General features: G+C 41.8%; 1 protein-coding gene across 1 annotated transcript; it reads left to right on the top strand.

Moving 5' to 3' along the window:
• Positions 1 to 2471: 2471 nt before the first annotated feature.
• LOC309388065 (amine sulfotransferase-like) lies at positions 2472 to 14896 on the top strand. The gene is made up of 7 exons (XM_081945038.1): positions 2472 to 2560; positions 3190 to 3339; positions 3872 to 4080; positions 4883 to 5009; positions 5853 to 5947; positions 6544 to 6724; positions 14707 to 14896. Exons 2-7 carry the CDS (start codon positions 3198 to 3200, stop codon positions 14829 to 14831), a joined length of 879 nt encoding a protein of 292 aa, XP_081801164.1. The 5' UTR covers positions 2472 to 2560; positions 3190 to 3197; the 3' UTR covers positions 14832 to 14896.
• Positions 14897 to 15186: the final 290 nt, after the last annotated feature.

Below are 15186 nucleotides of genomic sequence, written 5' to 3'. Positions count from 1 at the left end.
TATACATTCAAACACAAACTTAGTCACAGAAAAATGCGTAAGAATGACCATTTTGGTGACAGGATGACATAAAATAGCCTCTAGTTTAATTGAATAAAAAAAAAACTGTTAACATATTTTTAACCATTGTTTCCCAGGCACTATTGGGGACTGGAAGAACCTCATGACTGTTGCCCAGAGTGAAAGGTTTGACCGTGTCTTTAAGGAGAGGATGGAAAAGCTGCCCTTCAAGTTCTGCTGGGATATTCAGGAGGATCCATGAGCCTATTTCCAGCTCAGTGGATGAAAATAACGTGTGATATAAATTTTCAAATGGCTTGAATCAGAGATGACCTTCCAAGAATGGTCTTTATGTAGTCTTGTAATTTTTAATTCTCAACTCTGCAGGGACTATAGGACAGAGCAACATTAAATTCTTCATTATTTTTAAAAATTGCACAGCATTTGTTTATTGATTTAGATTTCCATAGCTACCTGACCAGTGGTGGTTTCAAATTTTTTCCCTACCGGTTGGGTAACGTGGCTTCGTGAGGGTGTTCATGTGACTGAGTGGGCGTGGCAAACTCAATGTCACTGACGGCAAGGTGGGGCAATACCTTTCTACCAAGCCACACCCACCCAAACCACGCCCACCGAACCCACAGAAAAGTTTGGGCAAGTCTTCTGGTGTTCAACCTGGCTATTTTCGCCTCCTTCTCATGTTTGCTCTGTGTGCATGAGCCCAAGAAGGAGAAAAACAGCCACGTTGAATGCTGTGGCAGAGAGAAGCCAAAGTTTTCTTCCTCCCTTCACAGTGGAACTGCTCGAAATTATCAAATACACGTGAGAAGATTGAGAAGAAGTTGGATGATTTAATCCAATTGACAGCAAAATATGACGGAGAAGTTAAAGAGGCTTATCAAATGGATAAAGTGGCAGTTAAAATTCAAAAAACTGAAGAGGAAAATGAATATAAACAAACTAAAACTGATATTAATGGTGATTGGTCTGAAAATGCAAAGAGTGGAATATTGAAAGAGGAATTAAATGGAGACGAAACTTACTTCAGATGGTAAGATACAGAAGAAGAAAAAATAAAAGAATTTATGGATTTAAAGAGAGAAACCTTATTAGCAATATTATTGATAACACCACTGACAATTAAATATAAGCGGATTAAGGAAACAGAAGAAGGGCACCGAAATTACATGAGAGATTTTATAAGCAAAGAGTTGCTAAGAGGAGTCCATACAAAATTGATTAAAGAGAAGATAAGAGGACTGATACCACAAACAGCAGAAGATATGAGACTGTTTTGTTACTGGAAAGCTACAGGTGGATAGATGGAAGAGTATGACTTAAAAATAGCTAAACGTAGTGAAATTTAGTGATAATAGATATAGTTAAACGAATAATTGATAATGATAATAATGTATACAATGTGTAGTATCATGATAAGCAATAATGGATGGTAGCCATGAACGGAAGATTAGAAACCCTCTTGGATTTTATAGAAAAAATAATTACAAAAAGAACTAAGTTAAATATAGTTAAGTTTTGAATATTAGGGGGAAAATGTTATGATATTGGATATAGGTAAATAAAGGAGGGATGATGATAATAAGGTATATATAGGCAAGGGTACAACATAAGGAAATTGGATGCAAATTGCAAATAATGATTTGGAAAGAAGAATTAGAAATTTTTGTTATTGAATATTATGAATGTTTAACTAGAATAGGACATAAAGATTCAGTGTTATTGTAGGATCTTAGAAATAGTAAATGAAATGTAACTATGTGGTTATGTATTAAATCTTGGTATATTTTATGATGAAGGACATTTAAACAATTATAGTCAAATGTAAATGGGGGTAAGATGATGGAAATATGTATATATTTTGAATTAAAATACTTGAGTTATTATGAATTATGTTTGATGACTGTGGAAGAGATGCACGGAAGCTTTTTGTAACCAACTGGTACACTTTCTAAAGTAAGCAAAAAAAGATTTTATGTGTTGTGTTTGTTTTAAAATAAAAACAATTATTTATTTTAAAAAAATTAAAGATTGCAACATTGTACAATAAAATAATTCCTTAAATAGCCTGAATAATATTTCATGCAGGGGTTTTCCCCATAATGAGGTACTCTTCCCTTTGGGGGGGGACAATAATATAACAACTCTTATGTAAATTTATATATGGAAATTGGGATTAGGTATGAAAATAACAATGCAATAACATTGTTCTGGCTTCATCTACTGGTAAATCCATAATTCTTCATACAAGGATAAATTACAAATACTTGGCATGTGAATCAGAAGTGCTTTTGTATTTTTAAAACATACTGATTTTTACAGCAACACCTTTCCGAATTAGATTACTACTCAATTGTGTTCGATGTCCTCTCTTGCTCATTTTTGGAATACAGAAGTACATTGCTGACACAATGATTGATTAAAGATCAGCCTTCTTAAGTATTTGAGCACTCGACTGGAGTATAAGAACATTAACAAACCATTGCAAATAAGCTGGCTTAAGGACATGACATGAGTGACTGTCAGAGTCTATGTAGATAAGGTAAGGTAAGAAAAAAATTGCAATTAGTATGTTCTTAACATTGTAATTAAAACTTTCTCTTATACACAGAATTTTTAGATTCCAAGAAAAACAACAAATTAACTCTTTCCAATGGAAACATTTGTCAATGAAAATTGAGATCATGGAACTAATGAATTAATTAAGGAAATCTTATATTATATTATATTATATTATGTTATGTTATGTTATGTTATGTTATGTTATGTTATGTTATGTTATGTTATGTTATGTTATATTTATGTATGTATGTATGTATGTATGTATGTATGTATGTATTTGTGTTACAACCCCTGGTATGACTTTATTTATCATACATACATACATACATACATACATACATACATACATACATATATATATATATGTATGTATTTGTGTTACAACCCCTGGTATGACTGGGGTTGAGCTGATCAGAGCTGATTAGCTCAAAATAGATCTATCCTAGTCTCCCTTTATTTATTTATCAGTACAATTACAACACAAATATATATATATATAATATTTTCCTTTATGTGAGCAGGATTCATGATTTTTAAAGAACTGAATTAATACAATTTTGACCATAAATGTGGGAAGTATTGATAAATGCTCTATTATTACATCAACAGCTGAAGCAATGGAGCCAGTGGATAAGTCCCTGTATAAATACAAAGGAATCTATTTCATAACTCGCTTCTCCTCACCTGAAAATTTAGATTCACTGGACAGTTTTGAAATCCGAGATGATGATATATTCATAATCACATATCCTAGATCTGGTAAGTTCAAATATGTCTTCCAAGAAAGAGTTAATCTTGTGTCCAATGTTGTTATTCAGTTCCTTAGTATTTGGTTGCTGTGATGCTGTTGACTATAACCAGATTTTAACATTTAGCATTTTATAAGAGGCTGGAAATGTAGGGAAAATAAGATGCTAAATCTCTACTTTCATTGTTTATATTTTACTCTACATTGGCTACATTAGTAACCTTGGCTAGTCACTTTCTCTTAGTCCAATCTACCTTACAGGGTTGTTGTGAGGAAAATAGGAGGAGGAGGAGGAAGTATTAGGTATGTTTGCCACCTTGAGTCTAAAACTAAAAAAGGCAGGATAGAAATAAATGTGTAAATAAATAGCTATTCTTTTCTCATCCATCCATCAGCTTAATCTATCAATTTTAGTAGAGTTGATTGTCTTTGTGCATCTCTGAAACATTTGCTATTCTCCCTGATAGGAAGGTTGGCTTTGCATAAATTCAACTTTCTCCAAATAATGATGGGTGAATTAATTTAATTATTCCTTATTTGCAGGCACTGTGTGGACTCAGAATATTGTCAGCTTAATTGTTTATGAAGGTCACCAAGATGGAACTGAAAATATAACCCTAATTGACCGAGCACCATGGCTGGAGTATAATATATTCCATGTAGATTTACCTAGTCGCCCATCACCTCGTGTCATTTGTTCCCATCTTCCCTACTATTTGGTACCCAAAGGATTACGAAAAAGAAGAGCAAAAGTAGGACATATTTTGTTAACTAATGAGGTAGAGTGGGGAGCTCCCTGTGTTCTTTTTCTTTAGCTCTATGTCTGAATGTTTTATTAAGAAACAGGCAAGGGTACACAAAAATATTATATTGTTGCAATATGTTGGAATAGCAAATTCTGAAGTGTGAGGGGGGGAACACAAACAAAACAGTCTTAAAATCAAAAGGTCATGCCCAGCAGAAAGAGCTAACAACCAAACTGAATATTAAACCACTTAAGCTTATTTTTTCCAAGGTGACACACCCAGATAGATTGTAACATTTGGTGTTGCATGGCCAGTTGCTATCTTAACATATCTGGAGCATATCAAGTTGAGGGCTGCTATTTTTAGCCCTCAAATCCCTTCTCACAATTTCTACTCTCAGTCAATCATGCCCTCGTCACCGGAAGCTTTACTGGTGCAAAATGCAGACGCAATGGGCATTGGTGTTTCTCTAGAATTATATTCATTACACCTCCGCTTTGGAAACTACATTGGTTACTAGTTTGCTCTTTAGATTTGTCAGGCAGGAGCCAGGAGGAAAGACTTTTCTTCTGCCATATGGAAAATCTTTCCCCCAAGTCGATGTTGGCCCCAATCCTGATGGTCTGCTGGAAGGCTCTCAAACATGGTTTTGCTAATGAGCTTTGAGATCCCGTGATAGAATGGAACCTGTTAGATGAATGTATGAGAGTTACTTGATAAACACTCTGTACGCTTTGCTGTCAATCTCTCTTTTTTCTTGTTTTTTTTCTTGTTTTTTTGACTAGGTATTATCATCTTTCTCTTACAGATTATTTATGTGTTTCGAAATCCAAAGGATGTCTTGGCTTCTAACTATCATTTTCGCAAACTATCAGTCAAAATAGAAACCCCAAAAGACTTTGATATATTCTTTGAGAGGTTTGTGGCTGGCAAAGGTAAGAAGAATTTGATCATGTCAACATTTTGTCCATTTTTGTTTTAGATAAAAGACTATGAATATATTTCAATCCTCTTCCCACCAAGAACAAACAATCCACTCTCTCTCCTTACATAAGAAATAAATAATGATTCTCTATAATGCAAATATTCCACACAAATATTTTTTAGTAGGAAGAGTGGGTGCAGAAGAATGAAGGGCTCCTAGGAGAACTTTGATGTAAAAGTGAAAGGGAGAGGCAAGAGAAGGCAGCTTATTATGGAGAGAGATGAGAAATACTAAGGTATATTTAATATGGAGGAGAAAATGGAGAGAAATTGTGACAACTCCACCTCCACAATGGAGGAAACTCAAGCATTAACAATGTAGAAAGAGCTGTGGTGGTGGAGTTGTCACAATGCAATACTGCAGGCTACTTCTGTAGACTGCCAGCTGCCAGCAGTTTGGTAGATCGAATTTCACCAGGCTGAAGGTTGACTCAGCCTTCCATCCTTCCGAGGTGGATTAAATGAGGACCCAGATTGTTGGGGCAATATGCTGACTCTGTGAACTGCTTACAGAGGACTGTAAAAGCACTATGAAGCAGTATATAAATCTAAGTGCTATTGTGATGATTATCCCTGACACAGATGGTAGCTGGATCATTGCATGACCGAGTTGAACCTATCAGTGTTTTGCAGTTCGTATTTTGTATTTCGTGACTAGACCATGTAGATGTTAGGATAGCCTCTTGTTAAACTATCATGCTTTGATCTTTAGGCCCACCAGGATAATAAAATTAAGTGCAGGACATTCAAGTATTAATCCTCATGTTTATGTTAAACTCATTTTCTCCTATCAGTGATTTATAGTTCGTGGCTAGACCATGTAGAAGGCTGGAATTCTCATAAGGGTGATTTCAATATTCTCTTCCTGTCTTATGAAGAAATGAAAAAGGTAAGATGTGTTTGTGTTGTGTAGTGCAATATGAACAATCATTAAGAACAGGAAGCTTTGGAAATGATGAGATGTATAAGTAACTTATGCAATAGGGAGTAGCAGAAGAACCAGAGCCAATCTTGGTTTTTTCGGTGATCTCCTGGATGACTGATGAGATCTCTGAAGAAAAATAAATTTCTATCTCTTCAAAAGCATGGTGGAGGATCCAGGAAACTAGAGTGCCGTCAGCTTGATATTAAAAAGATTATTAAAAGCTATATTTGTGAGCACTTGGCTTGTCATGCTAGAATTCACACGATGCATGTCTTGTAAACCGGTTTAGCAAAACAAAGCTGATCTAATTTTTGATAGACTTCATAAATAAGGGAAATCCTATTAGCACAATGTGCCTGTAATCAGCAAAATCTAAACCAAAGTCTCTCATAATATTTTCCTGATTGGGCTCAGAAGAGATTGAAAATAATTAAAGTTTAATATGCAAGATATGTATAACGAAGAAGTAATCTTGAGAATTCCCCAAAGATATCAACAAAATTTTCCATCTTTTCTCCATTGTTAGGGATAAACTAATATAAAGCTGTATCAAACTGCAGGATTTGAGAAGTTCCGTACTGAAAATATGCAACTTCCTAGGAAGAGAACTAACTGAAAAGGAGGTGGATGATGTGGTGGATAAAGCTACATTTGAAAACATGAAGGTGGATTCTAGAGCAAACTACACGTTCTTGCCTCCTGAGATTCTAGATTTCAGCAAAGGAAACTTTCTTCGCAAAGGTAGATCAGTAATAATTCATACTCTGGGGTTTTTGGAATGTGCCACCCTTCATCTGAAACCAGGGTTGTCACCTTCATCTGAAAGGCGCTTTCTAAAGTGGTGTGGATATGTCCCAACAGCCTCTCTTTCTGGGGTCTCTCCATGATGTTGTGTTTGCCTCATCAGCAGCCTATATTTGAGAAAACCGTAAGCCTTTATTAGTTATACCAATGTTGAAGTGGTGTTCTTCTTTTCAGTTCTGTGGGTGTGGCTCGGTGGGCATGGCGTGGCTTTGCGTGTGTGACTTTGTGGGTGTGGCAGAAGGATGCTGCAAAATCCCCATTCCTTCCCCACCCCACTAACGTGCTTCAAGGTCCGTTCTCCTGCTTAGTGCAACAAAAGAAGATCACATCGTTAGGACATTGGGTTGAAAGTTAGCAAGCCCTTGTTTGAAATCCAAGTGCAGCGATGGAGACTTTCTCTGTAAAGGAAGATCAGTAATAATTCATACTCTGGGGCTTTTGAAATGTGCCAGGCTTCATCTGAAACCAAGGTTGTCACCTTCATCTGAAAGGCGCTTTCTAAAGTGGTATGGATATGTCCCAACAGCCTCTCTTTCTGGGGTTTCTCCATGATGTTGTGTTTGCCTCATCAGCAGCCTACATTTGAGGCAGCCGTAAGCTTTTCTTAGTTGTGCCAATGTTGGTGTTGTCCTGTTCACCCAAACAAATTTTAGGTGTGGATATAATCCGACCTATTTCAATGATTACCACCTTAATTAGAAAGGCACTTTCTGAAGTGGAATGGACATATCACTCTTTCTGCTATCTCTCCATGATGTTGTGTTTGCCTCATCAGCAGCCTACATTTGAGGCAGCCGTAAGCCTTTCTTAGTTGTGCCAACCTTGAAGTGGTGTTCCCCTTTTCACCCTAACAAATTTCAGGTGTGGATATAATCCGACCTGTTTCAATGATCATTCTGTTGGTTGCACAGTCTAATGATCCTTTGGGAGTGGATTGTTTTAGCTCCTACCGACTACTTTAGGATGGTGGAGACCAGTGGTAAGATTCAATTTTTTTTACTACTGGTTCTTTGGGTGTGGCTCGGTTGGCATGGCGTGGCTTTGTGGGCGTGGCAGGAGGAGGATACTCCAAAATCCCCATTCCTTTCCCACCCCACTAACCTGCTTTCCAGTTCCATTCTCCTGTTTAAGGCAACAAAATAAGATCAGCTGGGACACTGGGAGGCAGTGGGGGCAGGGCCAGCCTATTTGCCGGTTCTCCAAACTACTCAAAATTTCCACTAATGGTTCTCCAGAACCTTTCAGAACTGGATGAATACCACCTCTGGTAGAGACACAACCTCTTCCCTCTCTATCTTGGGTAATCTCCTCCACCAGGATTACAGTAGGGTTAGGACTCTGGGTTGGAAGTTAGCAAGCCCATGTGTGAAATCTGAGTGCTGCTGCATGGTGGAGTGAGCTCCTGTCATTCTCTCTAGCACCTTGTTGGGAACATGAAAGAAACACCACTCCTGGGACATCTTCCTGGAAACAGTGATGTCACTAGCTAATCATTTCAACCTGGAAAGGCAAATCTACTTGTTAGATATTAACATATATCGGAGGAAGTCTCCTCTCTGGTCCGCTGCTACAGCGGGAAACAGGTATCGCTCTGATTGGTCGAGAGGCGTACCCGAGTACTATAAAAGGGGAACCCTCCGGCCACAGAGCAAGCTGGATCACTACTACTACTAATAAAGAGCTGTTAAGTCACTTCGTGTCCGCAGTCTGTTCTCTCGTTGCCCAGATCTAACATTGGCGACGAGGGTGGGATCGAGAGGCAGATAGGACGAAGAACACTACTACAGAATCTCCGGATTTGATCCAGCCCAGGAATTCGGCAGAAATTCCGACAGCCATCTCGGTCACCGCAGCGCGGCAAATTCAAACGAGAGAAGATGGCGATGCACACTCCCCCCGCTCCATTCGACCCAGCGAACGACGAGTGGGAAGCCTTCATGATTCGCTTCGAGTGTTTTCTCGAAGCGAACGAATACACGGGGATCACCGACGCCCGAAAGAAAAACATTTTCCTCGGCTACTGCGGGAAGAAAGTCTTCAACACGGCCAGAGACCTCACTGCGCCTACTCCGATACAGGCAGTATCATGGACGGCATTGCAACAGACGCCAGAGACTCATTACGCGCCAAAACCTTCCCGCCATGTGTGCCGCAAGGAATTCAACACGCGGAACCAGAAAGCGGGAGAATCAATAAATCAATATGTTGCAGCCCTGCGTAAAGCAGCAACTCACTGCGAGTTCAGGGATCTGGACGAGCATATCTTAGCGCAGCTAATCTGTGGGTTAATTTCACTACAAAAGAAGCTGTTGGCAAACCCGAATTTAACCCTACAGATAGCTCTAAACGAAGCAAGAGCGTCAGAGTCAGCGGAGAAATCATCGGTAACCATACAACGGGGGTTCAGCGTAAACCAGCCAGCACCAAGGCAACCCAGAGTTCACTACGAGGACACAAGCCCCGACTACGAGGATCCCGAGTTCGAGGACAGTCACCTGATGCGGAGCAGTCACATGAGGCCTGGGGGGAAACCCGGATTCCGTTTGCCGCCCTGCGCAAGTTGCGGAGGGAATCACCCCAGGTCTACCTGTAGGTTCAGGAACGTTGTTTGTTTGCACTGCAACAAACTTGGGCACATCGCACGAGTGTGCCGGAGCGAAGTCCCTGCCTCACGGCAGCCACCCATGTACCGCCAACAGAAGCCCAACCCAGGGGCTTGGCGAAATCAAAAAGGGCGCCCAGAGAGAAATCCACAAGTGTTTACCCAGAGAGAAAATTCCCAAAGAGCTGAGCGAGCGTATCCCCAGAGAGATTACACACAAGGAGCTGAGCGAGCATATTCCCAGAGAGACTACACACAAAGAGCTGAGAGAGCGTTCTATCAAGACGCTCAACGAGAGTATTTTCAGGAGACAGATGATGAGATAGAGTTGACCCAGAGAGAGGAATTGCGAACGTATCTCACAAGAATAAGCCAGGTCTGCACCAAGCGGCCTAAAAAGCTGAAAGTCACAGTCCTCTTGGAGGGCTCACCTTGCGAGCTGGAAGTTGACACAGGATCGTCCCTGACGATCATTTCATGGGCATCCATGAAACAGGCTATCCCTAGCCTCAAAAAGAGCCAACTACGCGCTCCAGACATCCTGCTACGAGACTACCAGGGGAACCGAGTCCCCATCGTAGGCCAAGGCACGTTCCAGATCCGTTTCAAGGACATCGTAGCCCAGCTGCCCGTGACCATCGCCAGCGCACCATTACAAAACCTCCTAGGACTGGATTGGTTTGAATCCTTGGGGCTAGAAGTCACCGGAATCAACGCTGTGGGAAACAGCAGCGCTGAGCAGATTTTTAAGGAGTTCGAGGATGTGTTCAGCCCCGGTCTGGGTAAGTATGTGGGTAAACCGATTTCATTCAATTTAGACCCCAAAGTGGCGCCAATCCGACTTAAACCGAGACGAGTGCCTTTTGCACTCCGCCCAAAAATAGATAAGGAAATAGATAAGTTAGTGGAGCAAGGAATCCTTGAGCCGGTGGATCACGCACGCTGGGAAACGCCCATCGTGACCCCAGTCAAACCAGACGGATCAGTCCGCATCTGCGCGGACTATAAATGCACAATTAATGTCGCGCTACAACAAAGCGCATATCCTGTGCCTGTAGTACAGCACTTATTGCACTCGTTGGGGCCAGGAAAGGTATTTGCAAAATTAGACATGGCACAAGCTTACCAGCAGCTGCCCGTTGATAGCGCCACAGCGGAGGCCCAAACTATAGTGACGCATAGAGGAGCATTCAAATGCAACCGGCTACAATTCGGCGTGAGTATTGCTCCAGGATTGTTCCAGAGCGTCATGGAATGACTTTTGCAAGGGATACCGGGAGTCGTCCCCTATTTTGACGACATCTTGGTATCCACTGCAAACGAGGAGCAATTAAATAAAAGAGTCAGAACTGTTTTGGCCAGAATCAGAGAAAAGGGTCTCTGCCTCAAAAAGGAAAAATGCCAAATTAACGTGCCTAGCGTAGAATTCCTGGGTTATAAAATCGATGGTCAGGGAATACACCCCACTTCAAAGAAAATTAAGGCGATCCAGGACGCCCCACACCACGAAATCAGACCGAGTTGCAGGCCTTCCTCGGACTACTTAACTTCTACAGCGTTTTTCTGAGACAGAAGGTGACCGTTGCTGAGCCACTACACCGTCTACTCCAGAGCAACACACCATGGAAATGGGGACGATCCGAAGCAGCAGCTTTTGCCGGAGTAAAGCGCCTGCTCACCACTGACTCACTGTTAGTCCAATACAGCCAGACACTACCGCTGGTATTGACCTGCGACGCATCACCTTTTGGAGTCGGCGCAGTCCTCAGCCACCGGATGCCCGACGGAAAAGAAGCACCCATCGCCTTCTACTCCAGGACTCTTTCATCGGCAGAGAGGAATTACAGCCAGATGGACAGGGAAGCGCTAGCTGCTGTAGCTGGAGTAAAACGTTTCCACGAATACCTCTATGGCCGCGATTTTGAACTGATTACAGATCACAAACCGCTGTTGGGACTTTTGGCGGGAAACCGCCCCACTCCAGTCTCCCTTTCTCCACGCATGACCAGGTGGACTGTTTTCCTGGCTGCGTACTCATACAAATTAATTCATCGACCGGGTTCCACTCTAGGACACGCAGACGCACTCAGCCGTTGCCCACTACCGGACCTTTTGCCAGACCCCACTCCCGAAGTACCGGTGCTGCTCATTGATTGTTTGGACTCAGGACCGGTTTCTTCCTACGATGTTGCAAGGTTTTCTTCTAAAGACATGTTAATAAAGCAAGTTCAAACTTGGGTTTGGAGGGGGTGGCCGAAGGGAAACGTGGGCCCGGAATTCAAAGTGTTTTGGTCAAAACGGGACGAACTCTCAGTGTTACAAGGTTGCTCATTGTGGGGGAATCGAGTTGTTATTCCGTATGCTTTACGTAGGAATGTATTAGATGCTTTACATGTGGGTCATCCGGGGATTGTTAGGATGAAGGCGTTAGCAAGAAGTTACGTTTGGTGGCCAAACATGGACACAGAAATAGAGGAATGGGTGGCCACTTGCGACCCATGCCAGGAATCGAGACCAGCACCCCCGGAAGCGCCCGCCACAGAATGGGAGAAGCCTAAAGCACCCTGGTCGCGAATACACATCGATTTCGCAGGGCCATTCCAAGGTCAGACTTTCCTTATAGTTGTGGATGCATACTCGAAATGGCTAGAAGTAGTCCTAATGACTTCAACCACGGCAGAGGCAGTCATTAAGGTTCTACGGCGACTTTTCGCCACTCATGGCCTGCCCGACCTCTTGGTCTCCGATAACGGGCCCCAGTTCACGGCCATGCAATTTGAGACATATCTAGCAGGTCAGGGAATTTGGCACGCCCTTGTTGCGCCATTCCATCCGGCGTCAAATGGACAGGCGGAGAGAATGGTGCGATTCGCAAAAGAGGCCCTCGCTAGGATGGGTCCAGGTGATTGGCAAACACGCATTGACCATTACCTCCTAATTCAGCATATTACCCCAAGCGCAACGACCGGTAGGAGCCCCGCTGAACTACTCATGGGCCGCCGTCTACGGTCTCACCTGGACCGTCTTCACCCAAATTACTCTGCCACAGCACCCCCAGACTCCACAAGCAAAATTCGGACCTTTAGCCTAGGGGATTCAGTATACGCCCACAACTATGCAGGGGGAACATTTTGGATGCCGGCAAAGGTCATTGGCATCACGGGTCCACGATCGTATCTGTTGGAACTGGAAGATGGGCGGAACTGGAAAAGGCACATCGATCAACTTCGAGGTCGCCTAGCACACTCAGACCTTCGAACCGAGGACGAGAGCTACCTACCAACGCAAAGTCAGCCACTCGAGAGCCCCAACACAGAGAACTACGACACCTGCGAGCCCAGGTCTGAACAAGAGATCGAGCACGAAGCAGAGCAAACCCCAAGCAACGTAACCGAGCAGACTCCGGAACGCCCTAGCAACGAAGGCACGAAACCCCCCGAACGAGAAACAGAAAAAGCATCCGATCCTGCAACCACTTCTAACCAACCCGAACTGCGACGCTCCTCCCGAGTAAGGCAAACTCCAACATACCTAAAAGATTATGTTACTAACCGCAACGTTCCGTCTAGGAGGGGAGGGGTGTTAGATATTAACATATATCGGAGGAAGTCTCCTCTCTGGTCCGCTGCTACAGCGGGAAACAGGTATCGCTCTGATTGGTCGAGAGGCATACCCGAGTACTATAAAAGGGGAACCCTCCGGCCACAGAGCAAGCTGGATCACTACTACTACTAATAAAGAGCTGTTAAGTCACTTCGTGTCCGCAGTCTGTTCTCTCGTTGCCCAGATCTAACACTACTTATTTTCAACCTGGAAAAAAAGTCTCTCCGACATGAGGGCACTGTTCTCCAGGTTTAGAACTGCCCCTCTAAACCTGCAGGGCCATATCCAATGATCAAAAAGCCATCAATTGTTTCTCATAAGCATTGGTATAACAGGATGAACTCAAGATCATTTAGAACTTCACTGGGAGACCACTGATTCCATGACTTCCCAGTAAGAGATACTTATGGCAGGGGAATCACTCAACACTTTCTAGATAGGGAGAACTTTGCCCTTTTATCAAGTCTTCCTTCTGTAATCCAGCTCTAGTTAAGATAGTAAGAAACAATTTCCTGCCCAAAAACTATAAATACAGATTTCTAAGAACTGTTTAGTGGACAGGAAGGTGGCTAAGCATTCCTTTGATAATTGAGGAATGTGCAATGTTCCAAGTTAGTCAGGTTTTTCAAACTATTACCCTCTTTCTCAGACTCAGGGAAGCCCACAGTAGGCAAGGTAACTGAAGAGTGTAAAGCACCACTGGAAAACTTTTGATCTTCATCCCTACAGTCCCCACCTGAAGTCCTGAAATGTTTTATATACAGTAATGTGAAAAAGAAAGCACACACTCTTTGAGTCCTATGGTTTTATGTATCAAGACATAGTAAAAATCATCTGGTCCTTAGCAGTTCTTCAAAGTAGGTAAATACATCCTCAGATGAACAACAACACATGACGTATTACACCATGTCATCATTTATTTTACAAAAAGAAAGGCAAAGTTCATGACAGTACAACTGGAAAAAGGACTGAACAGTATGGTTTGTTTAGAAAGGTTGCCTGGAGAAGGCCTCTTCTCTCTAAAAACAGCATTGCAGAACAGCTTTGGTTTCCAAAGTTGCATCTGAAGAGACCATGAACTCCTCTGTATATTGAAGTATTCTAGAGTCACATGTGAAGCCAGCGGTCCAAAAGCTAAAGATTGGCCAAGATTGGGTCATGCAACATGACAATGACACTAAGCATACCACCCAAAATACCACAGAATGGCTGAAAAGGAAAATAATTAAGGTGTTGCAATGGTCCAGTCAAAGTCCAGACCTCAACCTGATTGAAATGCTGGGACCTCAAATGAACTGTACATAAACAAATGCTCACAAACCTCAATTAAGTGAAGCAAGGCTCTAAAGAATAGTGGGCCAATATTCTTCCAAAACTATTGAATCATAAGTTTTACAGACACAGCTTCTCCATTTTGGTTTATTTTTATAAAATAAATCAGGACATGATGTAATGTCATGTTGTTCATCTGAGGTTGTATTTACTTACTTTTAAGAACTGCTAAGGAGCAGATTTTTACTAGGTTCTCATATATAAAACCATGGAACTCAAGCAGGCTATACGTCCTGTTTACATGACTGCATATATATTCAAACATAAACTTCATCACAGAAAAATGTGTAAGAATGACCATTTTGGTGACAGGATGACATAAATAGCCTCTAGTTTAATTGAATAAAAAATCTGTTGACATATTTTAACCATTGTTTCCCAGGCACTATTGGGGACTGGAAGAACCACATGACTGTTGCCCAGAGTGAAAGGTTTGACCGTGTCTTTAAGGAGAGGATGGAAAAGCTGCCCTTCAAGTTCTGCTGGGATATTCAGGAGGATCCATGAGCCTATTTCCAGCTCACTGGAGGAAAATAATGTCTGATGCACACTTCAAATGGCTTGAATCAGAGATGACCTTCCAAGAATGGTCTTTATGTAACTTTGTAATGTTTAATTCTCAACTTTGCAGAGATCATAGACCAGAGTAACATTAAATTCTGCATTATTTTTAAACATTGTACAGCATTTGTTTAATGATTTAGATTTCCATAGCTACCTGACTCTGGGTGTTATACATGAAATAGAGACTCACAAAGACAACATAGCAAAAAAATAAAAAAGAATATGACAAGAAAAAATCCAAAACCAACATATTCACAACAGCTAGATCAATTTTTTATATTTCCCGTTTCCCTGAAGA

This window comes from Natrix helvetica (assembly GCF_964273705.1).
Source record: "Natrix helvetica genome assembly, chromosome: 2".
Taxonomy (NCBI): Eukaryota; Metazoa; Chordata; class Lepidosauria; order Squamata; family Natricidae; genus Natrix; species Natrix helvetica.
This window is presented reverse-complemented; position numbering and strand designations above follow the sequence as displayed.